Source organism: Chiloscyllium plagiosum, unplaced genomic scaffold (genome assembly GCF_037043375.1).
Source record: "Chiloscyllium plagiosum isolate Xiang-an unplaced genomic scaffold, Cpla_swu_hap1 HiC_scaffold_25, whole genome shotgun sequence".
Classification (NCBI taxonomy): domain Eukaryota; kingdom Metazoa; phylum Chordata; class Chondrichthyes; order Orectolobiformes; family Hemiscylliidae; genus Chiloscyllium; species Chiloscyllium plagiosum.
In genome coordinates, this window is record NW_028270163.1 from 14,672,127 (window position 1) to 14,699,874 (window position 27,748).

The 27,748-nt window shown below is 40.0% G+C and overlaps 1 protein-coding gene across 1 annotated transcript in view; it reads right to left on the bottom strand.

Annotated features, from left to right (window-relative positions):
- Nucleotides 1-26,947, bottom strand: part of LOC122562022 (uncharacterized) — an 81,502-nt gene extending 54,555 nt beyond the window's left edge. Inside the window, exons 1-32 of the mRNA XM_088000358.1 lie at nt 26,910-26,947; nt 20,420-20,635; nt 20,083-20,226; nt 19,849-20,005; nt 19,687-19,714; nt 19,473-19,581; nt 18,297-18,389; nt 17,353-17,416; nt 17,154-17,252; nt 16,864-16,967; nt 16,640-16,778; nt 14,317-14,435; nt 14,038-14,187; nt 13,780-13,950; nt 13,365-13,668; nt 13,197-13,267; nt 11,254-11,341; nt 6,917-7,034; nt 5,576-5,699; nt 5,344-5,480; nt 5,004-5,259; nt 3,869-4,111; nt 3,609-3,785; nt 3,376-3,521; nt 3,202-3,292; nt 2,729-3,118; nt 2,506-2,632; nt 2,081-2,199; nt 1,331-1,527; nt 1,056-1,239; nt 806-971; nt 573-697 (exon numbers count right to left, since the gene is read on the bottom strand). Of these exons, the coding sequence (XP_087856484.1) occupies nt 573-697; nt 806-971; nt 1,056-1,239; nt 1,331-1,527; nt 2,081-2,199; nt 2,506-2,632; nt 2,729-3,118; nt 3,202-3,292; nt 3,376-3,521; nt 3,609-3,785; nt 3,869-4,111; nt 5,004-5,259; nt 5,344-5,480; nt 5,576-5,699; nt 6,917-7,034; nt 11,254-11,341; nt 13,197-13,267; nt 13,365-13,668; nt 13,780-13,950; nt 14,038-14,187; nt 14,317-14,435; nt 16,640-16,778; nt 16,864-16,967; nt 17,154-17,252; nt 17,353-17,416; nt 18,297-18,389; nt 19,473-19,581; nt 19,687-19,714; nt 19,849-20,005; nt 20,083-20,226; nt 20,420-20,623 (4,644 nt within the window). The 5' untranslated portion in view covers nt 20,624-20,635; nt 26,910-26,947. The remainder of the gene's footprint in view (nt 1-572; nt 698-805; nt 972-1,055; nt 1,240-1,330; nt 1,528-2,080; nt 2,200-2,505; nt 2,633-2,728; nt 3,119-3,201; nt 3,293-3,375; nt 3,522-3,608; nt 3,786-3,868; nt 4,112-5,003; nt 5,260-5,343; nt 5,481-5,575; nt 5,700-6,916; nt 7,035-11,253; nt 11,342-13,196; nt 13,268-13,364; nt 13,669-13,779; nt 13,951-14,037; nt 14,188-14,316; nt 14,436-16,639; nt 16,779-16,863; nt 16,968-17,153; nt 17,253-17,352; nt 17,417-18,296; nt 18,390-19,472; nt 19,582-19,686; nt 19,715-19,848; nt 20,006-20,082; nt 20,227-20,419; nt 20,636-26,909) is intronic.
- Nucleotides 26,948-27,748: the final 801 nt, after the last annotated feature.

Consider the following 27,748-nt stretch of genomic DNA (forward strand, 5'->3'; position numbering starts at 1 on the left):
ATTCCATGAACTCACGACTCGCTGAGTAAAGAACCTACCCCTAACATCTGTCCTATACCTACCCCCCTTAATTTAAAGCTATGCCCCCTTGTAATAGCTGACTCCATACTTGGAAAAAGATTCTCACTGTCGACTCTATCTAAACCCCTAATCATCTTATAAAGATTAGTAAACTTTAATCTTCCATACCATCAAATTATAATCTTAAATTATTTTGTTCCAATCCTTGCAGTCTCTTTCATTGATCTAGTATTTCATTTCCCTCTCTTTATTTATCTTTCTATAGCTGATCTAACAGTAAATTCACCTTATTTCCTCTCAATCCTTTGCTCAATTTCTTTCTCAATCATTAAATCTTCCTGGTTCAGTATTGCTGGTTCCTCCAGTATCTAAAGTCTCAAGATACTCACTTGCCTCACGTTTATATCACTAGCTCACACATCCAACAGGCTATGGCACAGAAAATATTTGAATTAATGGGTACAAGGAAGAGTCAAGCTAAAAGTGAAAGTTATAAGATTTTCTGCCTCCACAAAAATTCAATAAGTCCCAGTCAAATCCAGCAAACAAACCTCAGCCTCTTCCAATGCTGCTTGAAGATCAGCCTTTTCTTGCTCAGCTAATTTTTTGGCCTTTTCCAGCTCATGGATAGTCTTTCCATTCTCACCAATCATTTCAGTCAGATCTGAGATCTCCTCTGGTTAAAGAAATAAATAGTTTTTGAATTAAGTTATGAATAAATTTTCATTTAAGTTGAATGTTTATATGCTTGCCAGAAATCATTCTGTCACTTAGAAGAACTCACGCTGTAGATTCTTATTCTCTCGTTTAAGAGTTTCCAGGTTATCCAAAGCTTCCTCATAAGCATTCTTCATCTTGAACAGTTCTGTGCTTAGAGAACGGGATTCCTTCTGTGTTGCCTCCAGGTCAGTTTGGGTCTCTTCATATTTCTGCTTCCATTCTGCCAGGATCTAAGATGTCACAGGAATGCAGTGAGCATGTTGTTCAAAACTACATGTAACTGACTGTAAATAACTCAACTGTTGTGATGTTACCTTGTCAAAATTTCGCTGCTTCTTATCAAGAGCAGCTGCAGCAGCATTTGCTCTCTCCACATCAATCATTAGATCTTCCACTTCACCTTGCAAGCGCAGTTTTGTCTTTTCCAACGAGGCACATTTAGAATTCACTGCTTCGACATTGTCCTCAGCATCTTGGAGTCGCTGCGCAAGTTTTTTCCTGAAGGTGATAACAACCATTCAACTGTTGCCAAAACAGCGAAAACATCACTCGAAGAAAGCACAAGTTAAAATTCTCTTAATGGACCTACTTGGCCTCTTCCAGTTCCTCTGTGCGTTGGATTGCATCAGTTTCATATTTTGTTCTCCACTGAGCAACTTCACTGTTGGCCTTGGACATGCCACGCTGGAGCTCAGCCTTTGCTTCCTGTTCCTCTTCATATTGTTCACGGAGCAAATCACAGTCATGGCGGGCAGATTGTAGAGCATGTGCCAAGACACTCTTAGCCTGAAATATTTCAATTTGAAAGGAAATGGTTAAAATACTATGTTTAAAAGAGTAAACACAAAAGAATCTTTTCCAAAAAAAAAATAGTAGCCTATGCAAGGATCAATCCTTTATCATAATTATCAAAATAAGCGCAATGAAATATCACTCAAAGAACAAGGCAGCAGATGGCTCAGTAGTTAGCTCTGCTGCCTCACAGTGCCAGGGACCTGGGTTCCATTCCACACTTGGGCAACTGTCTGTGTGGAGTTTGCATATTCTGTCTGTGCCTGTGTGGTTTCCTCCCACAGTTGAATCACGTGGAGGTTAGGTGGATTAGCCATGGGAAATGCAAGGTTCCAGGGACAGTGTGAGTCTGGGTGGGTTGTTCTTTGGAATGTCAGTATAGACTCAATAAGCTGAATGGCTTGCTTCCACGCTGTAGGGATTCTATGATTTATATGAAATTAAATGTCTATAATATTTGAATTAATTCCTAAGATCAATCAAGTATTTCAGAAAACACATTTATAATTCACTAAATGGTAAAGCATGATCATGCCACAGTTTTCACCTTAGTTTCTTCCTCCAACTGCCTTTTTAGCTCCTCAATTTGTTGTGTGAATGCTTGTTTCCCTCGATTAAATTGTGAAATCAGCGCATCCTTTTCTTCAACCTGGCGACTTAGTTCCCCTTAAAATTTAAAAGAAATATAATTGAACCAAACAAAAATTGGTAATGATAACTCTGGTCTATTGTTGGAATGTTTACCTTAAGTACCTCTTCTCACAGAGCTGTACATGAAGATATGAAAGTGGTCAGTATTGAGTTAGTTTTGCACCAATCATGTTTGCTCACCATCGACATGTGTGGTGAAGCATGATAATGGGACTGGTCAAAAAAAATACCATGGATACAAAAGATCCAAAGGAGGTAATAAATGAGAATATAATTTCAATCTGAACCTTCAAGTAGTTATGAAGTTTACAAGAGACATACCATTTTCTGTCTGTAATCGAGCTCGGTGTGTTGATGTGTCATTCATAAGACGCGTTTGTTCTTCATGTTTTGTTTTTATTTCATTAAGTTGGTCCTCAAGAGTTCGATAATTTTTCTCAAGATTACCCTGCAATTCAATTATTTATGACACATAAACAGTGCGTATATATACAGTAATAACTTGTCTGCAATAGTTACAACAGAAAGACAATTTGTGACACACCTTTAGTTTAGAAACCATTTCCATATTGCTGGCCATGTCATCAATTTCCATCTTCAGCTCACTCTTTTCCTTCTCCAGCTTCTGTTTCACACGTTGCAGATTGTCGATTTGTTCCCCAAGTTCAGCCACACTATCAGCCTGCTTCTTGCGAAGAGCAGCAGCTGTGGCTTCATGCTGGAGGGTTGCTTCTTCCAGATCGCGGCGCATCTTCTGAAACTCTGCTTCACGTTTCTTGTTCATTTCGATCTGTGCTGCAGTCGCCCCGCCAGCTTCTTCTAGTCGTTCACTGATTTCCTCCAGCTCACGGGCATAGTCAGCCCTTTGCTTCTCTGCCTTAGCACGAACCGTACGTTCAGCGTCAATTTCCTCTTCGAGTTCTTCAATACGGGCCTAGCATTTAGAATATATTAACTTTGATCATGCTTTATCTGACAACAGCCAAGTAAACACAGATAACTTTTATATAAACATACTTGCAGTTCCTTGATTTTTTTCTGCAGCTGCATTCCAAGAACCTGCTCATCTTCAATCTTACTCTGATACTGGCTTATTTCAAAGTCCTTCCTGCAGTACATATACAATGAAAGTTACAATCTAATATAACATGCAAACCATGAGGATATTACAAAAAAAAGACCATTTCTTACTTCTTCACTTTCTCTTCCAATTGTTGTTTGTCATTTTCTAAGTCCATTACTGATTCCTGAATCAGCTTCAAATCTCCTTCAAGCTTCCTCTTTACTCTCTCAAGGTCCATGCGAAGCTTTTTCTCTTGTTCTAGAGAACCTTCAAGCTGCAATAAGCAACAAAAATCATCAAACTCTTTGAGACTCTCAACAGAAATATTCAAAGTTCATAATATTCATGAAGTAATACCAACATCGTCCACTTGTTGTTCCAATTTAGCTTTGGTTTTGGTTAAGGTATTAACTTTGTCCTCTTCAGCCTGGAGGTCATCAAGTGTTTGCTGATGAGCTTCTTGAAGGGCTTTCTTCTCCTTTGTTAATTTGACAATGCTTTCGTCAAGGGAAGCCATTTCTTCTGTAAGATTCTTAACCTTTTAAATAAATCCCAGGTTTTAGTTAGTTAAATGTGCAATTTATATAAGTTAATAACTTTATTCCCGATGCAAATAAATACCTTGTTTTCAGTGGCATGTTTTTCCCTTTCAACTTTGGCTAGTGTGAGTTCCAGGTCATCAATATCCTTCTTTAACTCCGAACATTCATCTTCTAGTTTTCTCTTCTTGGATGTTAACTCTGCATTACATTCCTCTTCATCCTCCAGTCTTTCACTGAGTTCCTTGACTTTGGCTTCTAAATTAATTTTGCTTTTGATGAGCTGGTCACACCTTTCTTCTGCATCTGCCAGGCCGTCTGCTTCCTTTTTGGGAAAGAAAATATATCCTTTTTTACCTGAGCAACTTATTGACTCCTTGTGATAGAGAGCTGAGGGATAGAGTACTTGTGTACATTTAAGACTGAGTTGATAAATTCCTGATCTGTGGGAAATGAAATGTTACATGGAAAGCACAAGAAAGTTGACATGAGGAATTTTGGATCAGCCATGATCCTATTGAATGGAAGAGCGGGCTCAAAGGGCCAAATGCCTATTCCTGTTCCTATTTTTTATGGTCTTATGGTCTTAATACTCACTACCTAAGATTATAGAGATTGAGAAAAATATGGAACTGCATTTCATACAATTGCATCCCTAGCACCTTATTCTAGAAGACTTCATTTAAGGCCACATTATTACAAAGTAGAGGATCGCAAAGGCATGTACAGAATTAGAGCTTTTCATGAAATGTGAGATAGAGCTGCCAACTCTTAGTGAATGTGTTTCAATTCCAGTCTGGAGTTTATGATGCTTATTAATCAAGAAATTGACAAATCTGTCAAATTGTGAAAAAAGAAGAGTTGTCCCATGATCAGGTCCAGTCACATGCCCAGTCAGTGAGTACTTTGTTAAGTAGTCCAGGGGCTTCAAGGTTCAGAGCCCACACTGAGTTAGAAACCAGAAGGAAGACTGCAACACAAAAGCAGGGAAGATATGCAGAACCTTTCTTAACTATTGACCTGACCCTAGCTATAGTATTATCGCTCCTGTACAAGGTCAAGCTGGCAACTCCATAATGATCGAACATTTCCTGATGGCCATCTTAAATAGCACCTTGGATTGGGAACACACTTTGTTTCTAGAAATGGGCAAGTAATTCTAAAACCAAGTAACAAAAAAAATGAAAACATTTAAGTTTATTGTGTGGGTTACTTACTGACTGAACTTGAAGCAATAAGTCGTTCTTTTCTTGAAGCAGGCTAACCATTTTTTCTTCCAATTCTTTCCTTCTCGCTTCTGATTTCGCGAGTGCTTCTTTAGTCTTCTCAAACTCTACTTTCATATTGGCCATTTCCTTTTCAGCTTCTGCACTCCTCAAAAGAGGCTTGATCTTGAAAAACAGTTTCATCCATGGCCAGTGTTTGACATTCATGAATGCACGGATGTTGTACTGGATAGTGAAGATGGCATCTCTGTAGAATGACATTAAACAGAAGTGTTACTATCATTTGCATTGCTTAATCTTCATTACTGAAATGATTAACTTTACCAAATACCTTCTCTCTAACATCTTCTGATATTCAACTCTCATTAGAAAACCACGACAAATGGCTTGTGTGCGTGTGATGATTTGGGCCAATTTGTCATCTCTCATTTCCTCTAGAATACCCAGGAGACCAGCCTTGAAAAATACCTTGAATAGAATGAATAATATTTTAACTAGAAGAGTTACCCAGTGGTTCACTGTCCTTTGATTCTATCATACAGGCTTTAGACCCAAACATTTACCTTAGTATGGCCAAACCGATACTGGTTGTGATCAACATCAATGGAGCTTAGCAGTTTCTCAGAAGCCTTCTTGCTGTCAATAAATTGTCCTTCGGGTATGGCACTTGCATTTAAGAGTTTGTATCTGTATTTTCCAAAGAATATGTTATTTATTTTTATATAGTGCCTATTTTATTAATCTAGTGTATAATTAAGAGACAGATGTTATATAGATCAAAATCACAATTATCATCTCTATCACTAAGGGCATCTGTGGCAGCATTTTAATATCCAAGTCAGAAATATTTAGTTTTAAGATCCACTTCAGAGAGTGGAGCACCTTATCCAGAATGATTCCTTAATGTATTACTGATGAAGTGTTAAAGGTTTTGGATCAGACTCAGCCTTCTCAGATGGAGTGAAAATTTCCCACAGCACTGTTTGAACAAGGGCGTGTATTTTGTATGCCAATATTTATTCCTCAACTTGCATCGACAAAGCTTGATTACCTGGCTGAGAAACCCAATGCTGCTTTTGGGATCTCGCTGCTTGTGAATTGGCTGCAGCGTATTTGAAAAATGTGTGCCCGTGTGAAGAGCTATGAAATGCTTTGTAACATCCCACTGCCATGAAGTTCATGATATCAGCGCTTTCCAAACGTTTTCCCATCATGACCCTATTTTGGAGATTGAAAGTTGCTGGGATCTCAGACTCTGGAAGTGGGGTGAGGTGAGGGAAAGAGATGATGATTGTGAGAGTATGGAGAGAAAAGGTGTGTACAAATGAAGTGGGGGAGTGACGAAATGCCTTTTTGGGGAAAGTAATGCCTGTGATATGGAACAGATGCCTGTGATATGGGCATGAAGGACTATAAGGGGGCAGAATGTGTGTGGTGAGGAGAAGAGTTGCATGTTTGTGAGGTGGGGAGCGGGATGCTTGTGCATGGGGTAAGCGGAAGATGCTTGATGGGCAGGAAATAACTATGGAAAGAGAGAAAATGCCTGTGAAGGGGATGGGGAATTGGAGGAGCATGGGGCAAGGAAAAGATCTGTGAGAGGTGCGGGGATCTGTAAAACACACTGGGATTTTATAGAGAGAGTACATAACTTCCCATTAGGTTTGTTTAACAATAGCGTTCAGGTGTATTGGATTAAGCCATGTTCACTGTTTACAAAAACAATGCAAAATTTAAAGGGTCCTCAGCTATTCACAAGTGGTTGGAGCTCCACAACAGGCATTGCTATGTAAGGGCCCACAATCACAAATATTTAGCTATTGACCCCAAGTGGTCTACAGTTTGGGAAGCCCTTCTCTATATCAATACAATTCATTTCTAGTTCACTCTATAAAGTAAATTGTTACCTTTGTTTAAAGTCAGCATAAAGGATTCTGCTTGGAAATCCCTTTCTGCAAATCCTAATACCTTCCAACACACCATTGCATCTCAACTGATGAATGACCAGCTGATTCTCTATCAGACCTAAATGGTGAACATAACAAAAACAAAATAGCATTTTAAGAAACTCTGGATCCTGATATTGGCATTAGTCAAATATAGACAAGGAGATCTGCTGATTACCACTTATATCACCACCATTCACTCCAACCCCCACACCTAAGCTGATGAATCAATATTCCACATTAAATGCCACTTGGAGGAAGCACTGAGAGTGGCAATGGCATGTAATGATGTCTGGGTGTGGTACTTTAATGTCCATTACCAAGCATGGCTCGACAGCACTGCTACTGACTGAGCTAGTCAAGCTCCAAAGGACATAGCTACTAGACTGGGTCTGTGGCAGGTGATGAAGGAATGAACAAGAGGGAAAAACATATTTGACTTCATCATCACCAATATGTCTGCCAGAGATGCATCTGTTCATGAGAATATTATTAAAAATGGCCACTTCTGGAGACAAAGTCTCACCTTCACATTGAGGGTACCTTGCATCATGTTGTGTGGTGCTATCATTGTGCTAAACGGTATAGGCATTACAGACCTAACAACTCAAAACTGGGCATCCATCGGGTGTTGTGGGCCATCAGCAGTGGTAGAATTATACTTAAAGCACAATCAGAAACCTCATGGCTTGACATATCCCACATTCTACCATTACCATTAAACTGGGGGTATCAATCCTGGACAAAGAAGACTGCAGAAGGGCATGCCAGGAATAGCACCAGGCATATATAAAAATGAGGTGCCAAGCTGTTGAAGCTACAGCACAGAACTACTTGTGTGCCAGACAACAGAGGTTGCAGGTGATTTACAGAACTAAGCAATTCTATAATGAAGGATCTGACTAAGCTCTGCAGTCCTATCACATCCAGTTTTAACGGATAATTAAATAATTAAACAACTCATTGAAGGAGGAGGGTCCACAAATATCACCATCCTCAATGATGGGACAGCCCAGCACAGTGCAAAAGATGTGGCTGAAACATTTACAACAATCTTCAGCCGGAAGTGCTGAGTTGATGATCCATCTCGGTCTCCTAAGATTTCCAGAATTCCAGTTGCCAGCTTTCAGCCAATTGAATTCACTCCACACCAAATCAAGAAACAACTTGAGGCAATGAATGCTTCAAGGGCTAATGGGCCTCAATAATGATTCCTTGTCAATACTGAGGAACTATGCTCCAGATCCTGGCTTCCAGTACTTCTGATCTGTAACACTGGCATCTACTGACACTGTGGAAAATTGCCCATGTATATTATTACAGAAAAAGCAGGACAAATCCAGCCCAGCCAATTGTCACCCCGCCAGTCTTCACTTGATCATCAGCAGGGTGATGGAAAGTGTCAACAATAGTGCTATCAAGTGGCACCTACCAAGCAACAACCTGCTCAGTGACACCTAGTTTGGATTCTACAAGGGCCATTCAACTCTTGACCTCATTACAGCCTTGGTTCAAACAGGGACAAAAGAGCTGAATTCCAGAAGTGAGGTGAGAGTGACTGTCCTTGACATCAAGGCCACATTTTTCAGAATGCACAATTAAAGAGCCCTAGCAAAACCAGAATCAATGGGCATTGGAGTTGGGAATCAGTTATCTCAGTTCCAGGACATATTTGCAGGAGTTCTTTAGGGTATTGTCCAAATCCAACCACTTTTACCGACTTCCTCAATGACCTCCTTTCCATCACAAAATCAGAAGTGGGGATAATTGCTGATGATTCGCACAATGGTCAGCACCATCACAACTCCTCAGACACTGAAACAGCCAATGTCCAAATGCAACAAGACCTGGACAATATCCTTTAAGGCATGGAAAAACTAGCCATTTGAATATAGAACTGGCTCAAAGATAGAAGACAGAGGGTAGTGGAGGATTGTTTTTCAGACTGGAGGCCTGTGACCAATGGTGTGCCACAAGGATCGGTGCTAGGTCCAATATTTTTCATCATTTATATAAATGATTTGGATGTGAACATAAGAGTCATAGAGATGTACAGCACTGAAACAGACCCTTCGATCCAACCTGTCCATGCCGACCAGATATCCCAACCCAATCTAGTCCCACCTGCCAGCACCCGGCCCATATCACTCTAAATCCTTCCTATTCATATACCAATCCAGGTGCCTCTTAAATGTTGCAATTGTACCAGCCTCCACCACTTCCTCTGGCAGCTCATTCCATACACGCACCACCCTCTGCATGAAAAAGTTGCTCCTTAGGTCTCTTTTATATCTTTCCCTTCTCACTCTAAACCTATGCCCTCTAGTTCTGGACTGCCCCACCCCAGGAAAAAGACTTTGTCTATTTATCCTATCCATGTCCCTCATGATTTTATAAACCTCTATGAGGTCACACCTCAGCCTCCGATGCTCCAGGGAAAACAGTCCCAGCCTGTTCAACCTCTCCCTAAACTCAAATCCTCCAATCCTGGCAACATCCTTGTAAATCTTTTCTGAACGTCTTTCTGATAGGAAGGAGACCAGAATTGCATGCAATATTCCAACAGTGGCCTAATCAATGTCCTGTACAGCCGCAACATGACCTTCCAACTCCTGTACGACTAGTAAATTTTCAGATGACACCAAAATTGGAGATGTAGTGGACAGCAAAGAAGGTTACCTCAGATTGCAACAGGATCTTGATCAGATGGGCCAATGGACCGAGGCGTGGCAGATAAATGCTAGTTGATGCGTTTTGGAAAAGCAAATCAGGGCAGGACTTACACACTTAATGGTAAGGTCCTAGGGCGTGTTGCTGAATAAAGAGACCTTGGAGTGCAGGTTCATAGCTCCTTGAAAGTAGAGTCGCAGGTAGATAGGATAGTGAAGAAGGCATTTGGTATGCTTTCCTTTATTGGTCAGAGTATTGAGTACAGGAGTTGGGAGGCCATGTTGTGGCTGTATAGGACATAGGTTAGGCCACTGTTGGAATATTGCGTGCAATTCTGGTGTCATTGCTATCGGAAGGATGTTGTAAAACCTGAAAGGGTTCAGAAAAGATTTCCAAGGATGTTGCCAGGGTTAGAGGATTTGAGCTATAAGGAAAGGTTGAATAGGCTGGGGCTGTTTCATGGAGTGTCAGAGGCTGAGGGGTGACCTTATAGAGGTTTATGAAATCATGAGGGGCATGGATAGGATAAATAGACAAAGTCTTTTCCCTGGGGTGGGGCAGTCCAGAACTAAAGGATATAGACTTAGGGTGAAAGGGGAAAGATATAAAAGAGACCTAAGGGGAAACTTTTTCATGCAGAGGGTGGTGTGTGTATGGAATGAGCTGCCAGAGGAAGTGGTGGAGGTTAGTACAATTGCAACATTTAAGAGGCATCTGGATGGGTATATGAATAGGAAGGGTTTGGAGGGATATGGGCTGGGCGATTGCAAGTGGAACTAGATTAGGTTAGGCTATTTGGTCGGCATGGATGAGTTGGACCGAAGGGTCTGTTTCAGTGCTGTACATCTCTATGACTCTATGACTGATAGTGGCAAATAACATCCACACAAATGCAAGGCAACTAACATCTCCAGTAAGAGAGAACCAACTATTGTCTCTTGACATTCAATGGCATTACTATCACTGAATCTTCCACTATCAACATATTGGTGTTTACCAATTACCAAAAGCTAAACTGAGCCAGTCATATAAATTCTATCACTACGTCAGCAGGTTAGAAGCTGGAATACTTGCAATGAGTAACTTATCTCCTGACTATCTAGGCATAAGTCAGCAGTGTGATGGAATACTGTTCACTTGCCTGGATGATTGCAGCTCCAAAAATACTCAAGAACCACCCAGGAGAATGAAGCTATATAATTGCCACCACATCCAAAAACATCTACACTAACTATCACCAACACTCAGTAGTAGTAGCGTGTACCATCGAAAAGATGCACTGCAACAATTCAGCAAGGGCACATAAAACAGTACCTTCCAAAACAATGACCACTAGTATCTAGAAGGACAAGGCAGATGCATGGGAACACGACAACCAGTAAGCTCCCTTCCAAGCAGCTCATCATCCTGTCTTGAAAATATATTTTTGTTCCCATTGGGTCAAAATCTTGGTCCTCCTTCCCCAGCAGCATTGTGAGGTACATACAGCAAATAGACTAGCAGCAGTTCAAGAAGGCAGCTCACCACCGTATTCGCAAAGATAATAAATTCTGGCCTAAACAATGATAACCCCACATCCTGTGAATGAATTTAAAAGAAGTGCCAATACATTATGTGAAAATTCATACCTGGAGTCTTGGTTTCATTGGGGATTATACAACGTACAAAGTGTGGATGAGTGCTTCTTAGATTGGTCATTAGCTTATTCAGATTTTCCTACAATACAGAAGAGAAATAATTTATCACAAACAAACAGAAAGAAATTGAATGTAATTCTGTAATAATTACTGACTGATTTATTGAATATAAACATGGCTGAGCTACCTCAACTCAACTTTCCCATTCTCCACGCTCCCCCCCCACCCCACATATCTTGTAATTCTTGTGAAAGTAAATATCAATCTATTTCAGCCTTGATTACATTCAATGCTGCAGCATCTAGAACCTTCTGGATTAGAGAATTCCAAAGATTCACAATCCTCTCGAGTTAAGAAATTTCTCCCTATCTCAGTGAAAAATGATTAATCCTTTAACATGAGGGGCACAGCCTTCGGTTAAGTTTCTCAGTCAAGGGGAAACAGTCTCTCAGTATCTATGCTGTCAAGCCTCTTCAGAATCTTGTACGTCTCAATGAGATCAATTGTTATTCTCTTCAACTCCACCAACTTTAAGCCCAGTTTCTCAACATGGGCCAAACCTTTCACCCAGGACACAATCTGGTGAACTTTCAGCGTGCTGTCTACAAAGCAACTATATCCTTCTTTTGAGACAGAGACAAAAGTTGAATGCAATACTCAAGATATAGTCTCACCAGAGGTTTGTACAATTGCAGCAAGACTTTCCATATTCATGTATGTTAATTTTTTAGCAATAAAGGCCAATGTGCCATTTGTCCTCCTAATTGCCCAATGCACCTGCATGTTTTTTATCAGACAAGTTGCTGAATACTCAATTAAAATGTTCATATATTTTTGTATTCTCGTTGAGCCTTCATTGTTTTATTGTGTAGTCAAGTTTGGGGCTAATTAGTCTCTCAAAAGCTTGAGATCATGGTCTTTTATGCAAGAACTCTTTAGTTAAAGCTGAACATATACATACATAGTGCAAGGTTCAAACTTCTACTCCCTTCCAAATTCCAATGTACTCATGATTCTGTTATCATCACTATTTCATCCCTATGTATCCTTCTGATGTTAACTCTATTACTCTACACTCATCATGCATTAGATTCCTACATAGCTTCGTATCATCACTAAACTCAGACACTTCATCAAATCCATTCATATAGATTATAAAAAGTCGAGGCCCTAACACTGATCCTTGTGTCAATCTACCAGCCACAGCCTAACAATTGAAAATGCCCCATCTATCCATACACTCTGCTTCCTTCCCTTTAATCAATCCTCTATCCACATTAATACATTACTCCTAACTCGTGAGTCTTTTTTTTATATTCACTCTTTGTCTTATCAACTGCCTTTTGGAAATCCATGTACACAATTTGTTCACCTTACGCGTTTCATCTTTCATGTTTCACCAATCCATGTTCCTCTTCTTCATTGTTTCTTAAAACATTTTAATAAATTTGACAAGTATGATTTTCCTTGTGCAAAATCATATTGAGCTGGTCTTATCACACTGTAATTTTCTTCATACATTGTCAAGACTTCCTAAATCCTAGTGCTTTTTTACCAGTGACTATTGTCAGGCTAACTCGTTTATAGATTTTATTTATCTCTCTCTATCCTTTTGTGAACAGAAAATTACATCTGAGAACTGCCAAACTGCTGGGACATTTCTAGCAATTAAGGAATATTGGAAAAGCATAACAGCGCACGTACCATCTCTACAGCCTTTTGCAATTCTATAATGTAGCCTTATCAGATCCCAAGGTTTTGTTGGCCCCATAAAGCTTTCCTGATTTTTTTTTCTCTGCTGACATTATTTTGAGTTCCTCTCTCATTGGCCCATTGGTTATTCTCTAAATCTGCTGTGTAATGCGTGACTTCTACTTTGTTCATGATGTTGATGAAATATTACTAATTGTGGAAACATTAAGTTGAAAGTATACCCTAAAGAGCGCAGACACAGTTTGGAAAGAAGAGGCCTTCTTCTTCGCACCCTTCTTAGGGGCACCAGTATCTGTCAGAAACAAAATTTAAAACAGATCTTGGTCAGTGCTGTTTCTCTGGTTGGTAAAACAATGAATGATGGGTATTGTTAAGCTAAATTATTTTACCATCGCCAGAATAGGCAACGAAGAGTGATGCAAGAAGCTTCATTGATGATTTCTGATACAGGCCAACAACAGTTTCATTCAGAGGATCCTTGTTCTTTTCCAACCAGCCACTAATATTGTAATCCACGGTGCCAGCATAGTGGATCAATGAGAAGTGAGCTTCAGCCCTTCCTTTGACAAGCTTTGGTTTCTGGAAGTTGTTTGACTTTCCAAGATGCTGATCATACAGTTTATTCTTGAAAGTAGTGTCTGAGGCTTTAGGGAACATGCACTCCTCTTCCAGGATTGAGAAGATTCCCATGGGCTTAAATGCAATAAGAAGTTTTCTTAAACTGCAAGAATCCTTTGTGTAATTTAGCTTTACAAATTCAAGTTCCTTCTTTCAGCTCTCCCTGATTGATTTTTATTTTCTTACCTTTTCAATGAGCTCAATGCAAGCAGCCAGGTCCATACCAAAATCAATGAATTCCCATTGGATTCCCTCCTTCTTGTATTCTTCTTGTTCCAGAACAAACATGTGGTGGTTGAAGAACTGCTGCAGCTTCTCATTAGTGAAGTTGATACATAACTGTTCCAGGCTGTTGAACTGAAATCATGAAAACTGATAATGAAAACATGCAAGGTCAACAGCAAAAAAAAGTGCTTATTCAGAAATAGTTTTGTTCTTACTCACATCAAAGATTTCAAAACCTGCAATATCCAGCACACCTATGAAATATTGTCTGGGTTGTTTTGTTTCTAATTGTTGATTGATTCGTGTAACCATCCATAAGAACATCTTCTCGTACACAGATTTTGCCAGTGCACTAACCGCATAATGAACCTTGAAACAACCCAACATAAAATGTATAAGACTTAGAAATCATAGCTAGATGAAGAAATTTAAGGAATGCTTGTTTTAGCACTGCAAAAGTACAATATCATACCAAAATAATACAATTATGTGTAATACCTGTTGTACAGTTTGCCCTTTAGTTACAAACTCATTTCCGACCTTTACTCTTGGAAAGCACAAACACTTTAACAATTCTGCGGAATTCAAGCCCATTAGGTAAGCAGCCTTGTCAGCAACTGTTGAAAGACACAAATATGTTAATAATCAGTTAATAATTGATTTATAGCCCCAAATGAACTGCAAAACATTTAACACAGGTTGGTTTAAATTGAAAAATACAGTGGGTAAGCTCAAAGTTATGCTATATTTCACTCCCACTTGCATCTTAAGGTCATGAGAGCCCTCTGTGCATTTGTGCCGACAACATGTTGGAATCTTGCAATAAAATATTGACTGTCCCAGTTTCCATGACACTTCATAATGCACTTCACTTCTGTTTGGTACTTTGGCTTATGTTAGGGTCATGAAAAGAACACATCATATTCTCAAAGAAATATCCATCAAACTCAGTTTTGAAGTTTTCAACTGACATGGTACAAAAAGACAATTTGAGGAAAGCACATTCCAGTTCTCCACTACTATTTGTATAAAGCATTTCCTGATATCACCTCTGAGAAAAGGCTTTGTAACGATTTTATTAAGGGTTTAGAGAGTTATGAACAACTCGCTAACACCGATAAAAAGAAAATAGAAAATCACCATTCACAATTTTTCATTCATTTAATAATTTCCATAATGAAGTCATGAGTGGCATTAAATGAGCAAAATGTGGCAGGTACTCATGTGACTTGGCAAACGTTATCTATCTTATACACTGCAGGCAAGGATGCCCTGAGGCATGGTACATTGGCGAGACCGAGCAGAGGTGACGGCAACGGATGAATGGATACTGCACAACAATCAACAGACAGGAGCGGTTGGGGCATTCGACCTTGGACCTTTGGGTGACCGTCTTCCAAGGCGAACTTCAGGACAGGCAACAACGTAAAGTGGCCGAGAAGAGGCTGATAGCCAAGTTCGGTACCCATGGGGGATGACCTTGGGTTCATGTCACAGGTGACCCCACTGCACTACACACACACACACAGATACAGACACAGACACATACAGACACACAGACGTACACATACAGACAGACGCACATTCACAGACACACGCGCACACACACACACAGACACATACAGACACTCCTACACATACACTCCTAATCCTACAGACACACACACTCCTACAGACCTGTACACTCATGCAGACCCTCTCTCATATACAAGCTCTCTCTCATACACTCATACATACACTCACACACTTACACGCACATGCCACCCTCTCATAGACTTATACCCCTTTACAATCACACTCACACACATACACACTCTCAGAGACACTCATAAAACCCCCTCCCCACACATATACCCACATGCACACATGCAGATTTAAGTTTGTGGGGTAAATTTGTATTTGCAGAATTACATTTTAATTTGCTCAAAACTTTCATGAATCCATGTAAGATTCTGTAAATCCGTTTTTTAAATTAGAATCAGTCTGAACATTGTGACACAGACAGTCTCACACAGGGCACCTATCACCTTAAATGCATTATCTGGCCTGACATGACACCAATTGTTAAAGTTCACTTGAGAATGTAACTTTAAAAATGTTCTGCAATTTACATATGAAAGAACTGAAACCAACATGTTCATTCTAAAAGATGAGAGACTTAACAAACAATCCAGGTCATTTTCAATATATAATTTCAGTTACATCACATTGTAGACTTTTGCTATAAATTCTGTGTCTTACGATCTTATTCTCCACAACCACCTGATGAAGGAGCAGCGCTCTGAAAGCCAGTGCCTCCAAATAAACCTGTTGGACTATAACCTGGTGTTTTGTGATTTTTAACTTTGTAGCATGAAGGTATGGATGGTATACTGGAAATTTCAGTGATTCATAATCCACATGTTCAGACTATATGTTAGGGACCATAATTTCAAATCCCACTGCAGCAATTGGTAGAATTTAAATTTGGGGCCCTTGTAGTGATAGTGCATCTGCCTCTGAGCCAGGAGGTCCAAGTTCAATCCCCTCTTGCTCCAGAAGTGCGTAATAACATCTTTGAACAGATTGATCAGGAAAATCTCTAGAGCTGGAGCAGACGTTTTGACACATTGCTCTACAGTGTCACAGTGGCCACAGCCTGAAGATACATTTTGACAGTTGACATAGTAAAAATAAATAGGAAATGTTCACTCATCAATTTATAAACATAAGTCTTAATAGATAATTACATCAGAAAAAGGTGAAGTGAGGTTTGTGAATAGGAAGTATAAATCTTACTTTGTACAGAAGATTTTTTAAAAATAGCATGTCAATATTTTACCTTCAGAGCCATCAGGCTCAGCCTGTTCCTCTCTTGGTTTCTGCTTGAACTTAAGGTTACCATAGTGCATTACTGCACCAGTGAGTTTGTAGATATTTGCTTTTTCCTCAGATGTGAAACCTAGGATATCAATGGCTTCCTACAGAATCAAAGAAAGAACAATTTCACTGCGGAAGAATCATGAGTATCAGTTATTCAATTATTGTCTGAATCTGATAACTTACATCAGTAGCCATTAATTCTTCTTGGTCATTAATACTTGGTACAGTTATCTCTCCCTGACTGATAAAAGGATAGTCATATGGGTTGGTGGTGATGAGCATTATTTCTGAAAAGGAAAGGTTCAATGAATTTACGAATTAGTTACAAATACTTTTGGTAAACTATTTCAGATACGTTTCTCACAAAATTCAGTAATTTCTTGAAATGACTTTGTATCTTATATTAGCTCATATATTAGCATCAAATCATTAATTTAAATATCATGGGAATGCCAAATTCCATTGTGACTTACCAATTAGTTCTGGTTTCTTATTCGATGTAATCTGGTAGAAAATATGGTAGCTTCTTTCAGCTTTCAACTGGAAGACTACACGAGATTTTTCCAACAGGTCTGTTGGGCATAATTATACTTCAGTTTATGTGGCTGAAACTTTTGGAAAATAAAGTTAAATTCCACAGATCTCAAAGAATCTAAATATAATGATACTTACAGGTCTCAATATCAGCAGAAGCCAACTTGCCCGTAGCTCCAAAATGAATTCTGATGAATTTACCCTTGGTGTTTAGAGCAAATGTTTCTGTTAGTCTTCAAGCTATCTTTTGGATTTAATTTCCTAACAGTTTCCAATTAATCCTGAGGTTTGTTTGATGACTGTGTTAGTTGAAATGCTACAGTATTCACAGACAATGGGTAGAATTTGACCAGCCATGTGGCATTGGGTTTACAGGCAAGAAGACTGGCAATATCTTTCCACCACCCTGCTATTTTTCCAGCTGGGGGAACGTTGGCTGATCAGCCACCTCTAAGGACAATGATTAAACCACTTAAGTGGTAAATTAAGATCTCTTTCTGTCTCTGTGAGCATATTGCCGATGTTGAGATGGCAGTCTGCCACATGGGAATGCTACTGGGTGATACGTGACAACCTTCAAAGAGGCCATCATTAAAGGCCACACCATGGTACATGCAGGAGCTAATCAATGGCATTGGCTGTCCACATGACATTGCAACATGCCACCAACGCATGCCACCTGTCACCGCAACCTGCCCCCAACTCAACCACATGCATTCCTAACGGAAGTATGGCTCAACATCACTTACCTCTTTTGAGGGTGTCCAGCCATTGAGGCACCCTTTCCCTGCAGCCGTGGCCTCAGCTATGGCCGCCACTAGCAGTGAGGTTGCTGAGGTTGCTGAATTGCCAATCCTCTGATTGGCCAGACAACTCTTAGGAAGGGTTGCTTTATCATCATTAATCTATTTGTGGCCCAGTACTGGCTATTGTTAGCAATATGTCTTTCTGAGTCCCACAGCCAGTTAACACATAATTGTCACACACCATTGACCGCAACAGTAGGATTTCTGCCATTAGTGTAAAGTTCTGCCCAATGATATTTTACAAATATTAGGGCAATAAAATTTCATGATACTTACAAAGCGCGATGAATTGTCATTTCTCATTGTCTTGGCATTACCAAAAGCTTCAAGGAGTGGATTGGCCTGGATGATTTGATCCTCCAGGGTTCCCTAAAAATTTTGCAAATTAAATCAGCTCCTGCATTTTATCAATTACAAAGACAGCAGCTAACAAAAAGTGAACACAGTGAATATGAAAGGTTCAGATTTAAAAGTTTAAGGAGTAGTTAAATTCTAAAGAAACTTTATAAGCTGTTTTATCCAGTGGGAGAATCCACAACAACAGGGTGCAACCTTAAACTTAGAATTCAACTGCTCAAAATGTGAATTCAAAAAAAATTGAGAAGGGGCATTTAAATCCAGAATTTGCTTTTCATAATGCTATGGACATGAGCAAATTAATTCTGTCAAGAAAGATGTGTGTATTTTTGTTTGTTTAAACTGTCAAGGGATATTGATAAAAGATAGCTAAACAGAAGGATGGTGGTATCTTGGGAATAACACTGAGCTAGTAATGCAGAAGGGGTAGGCCTACTCTCATGAGTTTGAGTCTAAATTCCATCACGATAGTGGGTAAAGTCTAATTTCAGTTAATAAGATTTGGAATTGAAAGCTTATCTCAGTAATGGAGATCTTGAACCACTCTGATGGACTGTGGTAAAAGCCCATTTAATTCAGTAATGTGTTTTTGGGAAGGAAATCAACTATCCCTACCTGATCTGGCTATCATGTGACTCCACATCTAAAGCAATGTGGTTAACTCTTAAACTGCTCTCTGAAATGGCTAAGGGAGTCACTTATTTGAAGAAACAATAGATAAGGGTAACAAATGTTGGCCTTGCCAGTGATGGTCACATCCCATAATAGAATACTCTGCCACAGAAAAGCATTTGAGGCCAAAATATTGAATGCTTTCAAGAAAGGGTTAGATACCATTCTTAGGGCAAAAGGGATCACAGGGTATGGGGAAAAATTGGAAACAGGTTACTGAATAGGATGATCAGCCATGATCATAATGAAAGGTGGCGCAGACCCAAAGGGCAAAATAGCCTACTCTTGCATTTACTTTCTACGTTTCTATGCAATAACCTCAACGGAATTGAGGAACAGATCGACCAACATGTTCTAATTGAATGGATTAATTTTATTCCAACAAAGACACATACACAAATTTAGATTTAATTTATTACTTACCTTCATCTTAGAATCCTTTTTCTTGTGAAGATCGCCACTGGTTGCAATAGATGCAAAATATTGGATGACACGTTTTGTGTTCACAGTCTTTCCTGCGCCGGATTCTCCGCTGCAGTGAAAGGGATGAGCAATATATAGGCCAAAAATATTCCATAAATATTAAAGTAATACTTTTAAGTGGTAGTTAATTGATATTAAAAGTATTGGTTCTTACGTAATCAGAATGGACTGGTTCTCACGATCTGTGAAATACAAATCACATTACATTGAAGACAAGTTGTTCAAAGCACAAGTGAACTGCTAAAATTCTAAATAGCAAAGTGTACACAGTTACTATCGACAGAGAATAAACACCATTAAGAGAATGGATTATTACCATTCAACATGAACTGATAAGCATTGTCAGAGATCGAGAAGATGTGAGGAGGGGCTTCTTGTCGCTTTTTGCCTCTGTAGGCCACGACAACTGCAGGATCATACACTGGCAACCACTTGTACGGGTTTACCGTGACACAGAATAACCCAGAGTAGGTCTGGAAAACAAAATGCATGAATTGAGTTTTGTGATCCCATTAAAATAGGACTTTGGCACAGGCTGGACTTTACTTACATAGATCATCCAGGCTGAGTAACGGTCTTTGAGGTTAAACAGCACGGACGCCTCATTCAGGTGGGTCAGCATGGCCATATCCTCGATTTTATCGAACTTTGGAGGGTTCATTGAAAAGACTTGATCTTCTTTTACAGTCATTGTCTACAAAAGTAAGCAGAAATTAGGATAGTTGACAGTACTGAGGGAAAGCTCAGATAAATATTTATTGACAATATCAAATGTATTATTTTGGAATAAATGTACCATATCTTGGAAACCACAATCAAAGGAAAGCAACACGCACCCTGTTAACCCAGTAAATTTCTTGACAAAGGTTCATTAGATCCTCACTCACCTTTTTATTTATAGTTTCCACAGTGACTTTGCCACCTTCTCTACTCTTGATTGTAGCTGGTACATACAGATCAACCGGGTCAAAGACATAACAAGCTGTCTTCGCGTCAAACGGTTTGTTCTGCGCCTCAATCCGCTCTTTCTCCGTTTTGCGGAGATAGTGAGCAGCCGCACCAAAAACCTCCATTTCCGCGTCGGAACTCATCTTTGCGTTTTACTGTGTAAACAAAGATCAATGGATTTAATGGAGAACATTTGCCTCGGTCTAAAGACAGTGATGGTCTTCAGATCCTTTAAAGTGGAAGCCAACAGATGCGAGCTATATTTTTTTGTTACCAGGTTGTAAAGGTAGATTTTGTTAACCCTGGTAAACTAACATTTACAGTACTTACTCCAAATGCAAAATGAATGGGAAGTGGTATGGGGTCCCGCTCTTTATTTTTATTCTAGTCCCTACCTGACATTACATTATAGATGGAACCTGAACTGTTCTACCCGAGGTTACAGAATATTATGATGTCTATTTTCATTTCCACTGGCTTCCGGTTAACCATCTCTTTGTCTGTCTAGTGTTCTTTCTATATCTCTCTCTCTCTCTGGAATTCTCTCTCTCTCTAGTCAGCTAACCCTGACTCTCGTTCATCTGCATAACTAAAGCCTTTGCCCAGCTACTATCAGTTCTGAAGAAGGGGTCACCAGACTGATACTTCAACTGCCTTTCTCTCTGTTTAGATGCTGCCAGACCTGATGAGTTTCTCCAACAATTTCTGTTTCTATTTCCATTCACTTGGTTGTCATTTCCAGCATTAGATTAGATTCCCTACGGTATGGAAACAGGCTCTTCGGACCTGCAAATCCATACCGACCCTCCAAAGAGTAACCCTCCCAGACCCATTTAGAGTCATAGGGATGTACAGCATGGAAACAGACCCTTCCGTCCAACCCGTCCATGCCGACCAGATATCCCAACCCAATGCAGCTAACACTAGGGGCAATTTAGCATGGCCAATTCACCTATCCTGCACATCTTTGGAATATGGGAGGAAACTGGAGCACCCGAAGGAAACCCATGCAGACACAGGGAGAATGTGCAAACTCCACACTGACAGTCGCCTGAGGCAGGAATTGAACCTGGGTCCCTGGCACTGTGAGGCAGCAGTGCTAACCACTGAGCCACCGTGCCACCCATAAGTTTATCATCAGTTTTTATTCCAAAATTAGGGAAATTGTAGTAAACAATTTCTACTTACCATCATCTCAAAACTTGGTCGGCCTAACTGAAACCTTCCAAACATGCCCAAACACGCACATCTTAGACTTTGAATACAATAATTTGAATTCTCCATACACTATTTCAAGCCAGCAAAGAATATAATTCACCAATCTTCAACCCTTAATTCTTCTTCAAAGTCCTTGAACATTTTTCCCTTCTGAAATCTTTACCCATCTTTCTGGTAATTCTAGCCAGGTTTCTCCATTTGCCACAATATTAAAATGGCTCTTATTTGTGTCACAAATAGCATTCAAAGTAATTGTGTTTGACCACAATACATAAGCTCATAGCCCAGGATATCTGTCGCTCTAACATCACCAACAAGCCGAGGGGCTAACCCTGGTTCAATGAACAGTGCAGGTCTTTCCAGAAGGAGCACCATGCATGCATAAGTATGAGGTGTCAATTTAGTGAAGTTACAACACAGTTTGCCTGCCAAACAGCAAAAGCAGCATATACCATACATAACGATTCAATGGACCAGATTCTGCAGTCCTGCCACCTATGGTCAATTAAACAATGTTCTGGAGGAGAACTGTCCACAAATACGCCCATCTTAAAGGATAAGGGAGCCCAGCGCACTGACACATTTGCAAGCATCTTCTGCCAGGAGTGTTGAATAGATAATCTATCATGATTCCTCCTACACTCCCCAGAATTACAGATTTGAGCCTTCAGCCAATTCAATTCATTTCACATGATAATAAGAAACATTAAAGGCATTAGATATCACAAAGGCGATGGGCCCGACAAGATTTTGGGAAGACTTGTGCTTCAGAATTTGCTACACCCCTAGCTAAGCTTCCTAGTAAATCTAAATCACTGACATGTACCACACAATGTCAAAAATTGACAGATTATGTTTTGTACATGAAAAGCAAGACAAATCCAACTTGACTGATCAGTGTACTATGTCTACTCTCACCAACTTACATAAGTCATTGTCAATGTCTTGTCAATTGTCACTTGATCAATAATAACCTGTTTACTGATTCTCAGTTTGGGTTCTGTCAGGTCAATTCAACTCTTGATCTCATTCTAGCCTTAGTCCAAATGCAGATGAGTTGAGCTTTAGAGAGGACATGCTGGTATCTGTTCTTAATCTCATGTCAGCATTTGAGAAAATGAGGCATTGAAGAACTCCTTGTGTAATTGAAGTCTATGGGATTAGGGTAAAAATCCTCCATGAATTGGAGTCATGCTTAGCATAAAGGGGATCGGTTGCAGTTGCTACAAGTCAATTCTATCAGGTATAGGACAACTCTGAAGGAGTTCCTCAGGAGTTCCTTAGTGTCTTGGACCCAACTACTTTAAATGTTTCATCAATGACCTTCTCTTCATCTTAAAGTCAGAGTTGGGAATTATGCTAATTTTTTTGTTCATTTTCTTAGTACCATTTGTGACTCCTCAGATACTAAAGTAGGCTGTGTCCAAATATAGCATAGCATGGACAACATCCAGGTTTGGGCAGTAAGTCACAAATAATCATTATGCCACAGAAGTGCAAAGGAAAGGCCATCTTCAACAAAAGAAAATTTAACCATCATCCCTTGATATTCAATGTTATTAATGTGACCAAATCCTTCACAATCAATGTCCAAGGGATTGCCATTGACCAGAAACTGAACTGGAGCAGCCATATAAATATTGCAGCTACAAGAACAGCTCAGAGGCTAGGGATTCTTTACAAAGTAACTCATCTCCTGTTTCTGGTATTCACTATGTAAAAGGACATTAGTTTGGCTATGATGGAATACTCCTCGCTTGCCTGGATGAGTGCAGCTTCAACAACACTCAAGGAATTCAATATCGCTGTGGTTGTGGGTTTGTTCGCCGAGCTGGGAAGTTGATTTGCAGACATTTCGTCTTCTGTCGAGGTGACATCTTCAGTGCTTTGGAGCCTCTCGTGAAGCACTGCTGTACTGTGTCTTCTAGAATTTAGTTGGTTCACTTACTGCTGCTTCTAGTTGCTGGTTCCAGTTGTTCATTGTAGTGCTTGGTTTATTAGTTCTAGGTCTATGTGTTTGGTGTTGGAGTCCGTGGATGAGTGCCATGCTTCTAGAAATTCTCTGGCTCTCCTCTGTTTAACTTGTCCTCTGATCATTGTGTTGTCCCAGTCAAATTTGTAATCCTTGTCACCTTTGTGTATGGCTACTAGAGACAGTTGGTTGTTGCATTTAGTGGCTAGTTGGTGTTCGTGAATGCGGATTGCTAATTGACTACCTGTTTGTCCTGTATATTGTTTTGTGCAGTCTCTGCATAGAATCCATGGACTCCATCAACAAAGACATAGATCTAGACCCAATAGGTATCCTGGCCACTACAATGAATAACCGAACCGGCAATCAGAAGCAGCAGGAATGGAAACAAATAAATTCCAGAAGACACAGTACAGCAGCACTTCACAGGAGGGTCCAAAGCACTGAAGATGTCACCTAGACAGAGGCCAGAACGTTTGAAAATCAACTTCCCAGCTTGGCAAACATACACACAACTACGACAACTGGCACCTGAACTACAAATTTTACACAAACCTTTAAACTCAACATCTTCCAGACAAAGCAGCCCACTTGATTTGCTCACTGACTAAGATGTTCAACATTCACCCACTCTACCACTGATGTACAGTTGCATGCTCAAGATAATTGAAACAACTTTCCAAGGTTCCTTACATAGTGCCTTTCAAAGTCTGTCACCTGGAAAAAGAAGAACATCAGATAGATGGGAGGACCTCTATCTGCAAGTTCCCATTTCAAGCTGTGCATGAACCTGACATGGCACTGTTTCACCATTCCTGCCATAGTCACTGGGTCAAAATATTGGAACTCTCTCCCAAACATCACTGTGAATCTACCCACAGCACATGGATCTCAACAATTCAAGAAGGCAGCTCACCTTTTCAAGGGTCATTCTGGCTGGGTGGCAAGCATTGATGTAGTCACTGATACCCATAACCCATAAATAAAGAGACAACGCCGGTGCCAGGCAACAACTATCTCCAGCACTAGAAAGCCTAACCACCTTCAATTGGCACTCAACAAGATTTCTGTCCACAAACTCCCCATCATCCAAAATTTGCAAGTCAGCATTGAACAGAAATTGAACTGGACCTGGACAGATAAATATTGTGGCAATAAGAGCAGGTCAAACGTAGAATTTGTGCAGTAAGTAATCCCTGATTTCCCAGAATGTATTCACTTTCAACAAGTGACAAATCAGAAGTATGATGAAATATTCTTTACTTCTCTGGATGAAGGCAATTCCAAAGCACTCTAAAGCTCAATAGCATGCAAGACAAAGCAGCACACTTGATTCTTATTCCATTCACCACAGTGAGCATTTACCATCTCCACCATTTACCCACCAAGGTTGCTGCATGACCATAAAGGATTTATGGGATTGGTAGCGACTCATCAAGTCTGCATCATCACCCAAACCTGAGACCACAATCACTGAGAAAGACAAGGGTAACAGCTGCATAGGAGCACCACTGCCTGCAGCTTGCCATATTTCACCCTCGAAAAACTAATCCAAACAGAATCCCAATTCTGTTGCCATTTAATAATTTACACCAAATATCATTAGTGGGCGGCACGGTGGCACAGTGGTTAGCACTGCTGCCTCACAGCGCCAGAGACCCGGGTTCAATTCCTGCCTCTCAGGGTGACTGACTGTGTGGAGTTTGCACATTCTCCCCGTGTCTGCGTGGGTTTCCTCCAGGTGCTCCGGTTTCCTCCCACAGTCCAAAAATGTGCAGGTCAGGTGAATTGTCCATGCTAAATTGCCCGTAGTGTTAGGTGCAGGGGTAAATGTAGGGGAATGGGTCTGGATGGGTTGCGCTTCGGCGGGTCGGTGTGGACTTGTTGGGCCGAAGGGCATGTTTCCACACTGTAAGTAATCTAATCTAATCATTTATTGACCTCCCCACACACAATTATAATCTAGCAGCAGCTCAATTCTAAAATTCTCATGAATGTTTTGAAATCCTCCTAAGACCTTACTTCTTCCCATCTCTATAACACAATAAATCCTGCAATCCATGGGGTTTACTGCAATCCTCCAAATCTGGCCATACACACAATTCCTATTTCAATTGTCCAACCATTGGCAGCCAAGCATTCAGCTGCCCAGACCATGGCTTCTGGAATTCTCTCCTTAAATCTCTTCCCCAACCCCCGTCTCACTCCTTCAAATAAACATTGAAATGCATCCCTAAAATTGTCCTAAAATCTACTTTTGTGCCTCAGTATCAGGTCATTATTGGTAACATGCCTGTGAAAAGGTGCGCTTTGCTTCATATGTCAAGGCTTTTCTTGAAAATTTAAATAAACCTGAAGTGCAATTATACTAAAATGTTACATGAACTCAAACAGTTTCATTTTAAATACATTATAATATCCATTTAAGTATAAGTACCCACTAAATAAACGCTATTTGGAAGTTTAGGGAACTAGTCATTGAGTTGAAAGGCAAAACAGAAACTGAAGGGGTATCATAACTTGCATAAAATTGCAAGAAATTTGTTTCCTGATCTCGCCACTGAACATTATGAGAAACTCAGCAATCAAGTAAGTAAGGCAAAGGCATTCATCTAAAGTCAACTTATTTTGATTAAAATAGTTTTGTAGCTAAGAAATGCTGAATGAAATGCCCTGTGTTGCAAATCTGCGTCCTGGTAAGCAATGAGGTTCAAACTGAAGTGTGTTGCTAGAGGGTAAAACATCTCCACGATGCTAAGGAGCACAGGTTGTAGCGGACGTATTGCATCTGCCGCTGTGTTCCAGCTCAGTAAATGACGACGTCACCAAGCTGATCTTTGTTGGAATGTAACTGTGTTCACATCCTGTTGGGAATGTCGGCACACCTGACGAACGTGAAGACTATAGCTACACGGGCAAGGTGGAAGCGAGCAGGAAAATATCCGTTTTTGTTAAAACAAAAGAAAATCATTAAGGTTATATTTGTCATGCTTATCTGATCCATCTTGATGGCTTTATCAAGCGTTCCAGTGGGCAGACAATGTCTGTCATCTGTTGTTGGTTGAAAATAAGCGTACATTGTTACCCGTTCTCTCCGTTTCCCTTAATAAATGATAACTGACCTTTCAGTCCCAACCAAGTCTGTGGACTGACCTGTTATTTCCTCTATTAAGTACTGTCAACAGTTACAGAACAGTCTATACAATGCCATTTGATTTAGACAGGTAAACTGTTCTTACCTGTTCTTACAAGAGCAGACGGTCTGAAAGATGCTCGCAACTGTAAGGAACAAAACACAAATATTTATTGGCACACATCGGTATAAAAATAAACACAAAGAGAAATAACTGAAAATGTTATATGGATTGAACTCAAGTTTTAATTCGAATGAGTTGCCAGGAAAGTAGCGATTATAAACCGATTTGATGGCCTCTCAAATGACAATGCTCGGTGTGAACAAGTCTTGAGGCATGAAGGTATTACAGATCGGTACCCAAATCAACAGCCCTCCCCTCACTCAGCACCATTTCTGAGTTTATGGCAAAATCTTACGCTGAAGATTGAGCAAGGAACCCAGACAGCACCAGACAGAACTGCATTTTTATAGGGAGGTTCGGCCGGAGAGGCAATCTTTTGTAATTGGTTGGCAACATTTTGCTCAGGAGGTTTGCTGTGATTTTTTTGATATCATCTGATATAATTAGAAATGCTTTATTGGCCTATTGGCCTATAAAATATTTCAACAATGTAATTCTACATCGATCAGCGGCCAGCCAACACTATCACTTTCGCTTTTTTTGGCAGTGTACTGTGATTTTGATTTTTAAAAATGAATGGAATTGTTCTCTGCCTTTGGAATGTTGCTATATAGCTATTAAATGGAATTACTTAGATAGGATGTTACTATAATCTTAAGAAGGTAGCTATGACACAAAAACCAAAACATTCAATTATCATAGTTCAAAGTGTATTATTTTAGCTCCAGTTATGTTTTATGTTTAAGTATACATTTGTGGTTGGACCCAATAGTCTTTGTATTTGGTTATCTATGTTTGACTGATGAGGGACTTGTGGAAAT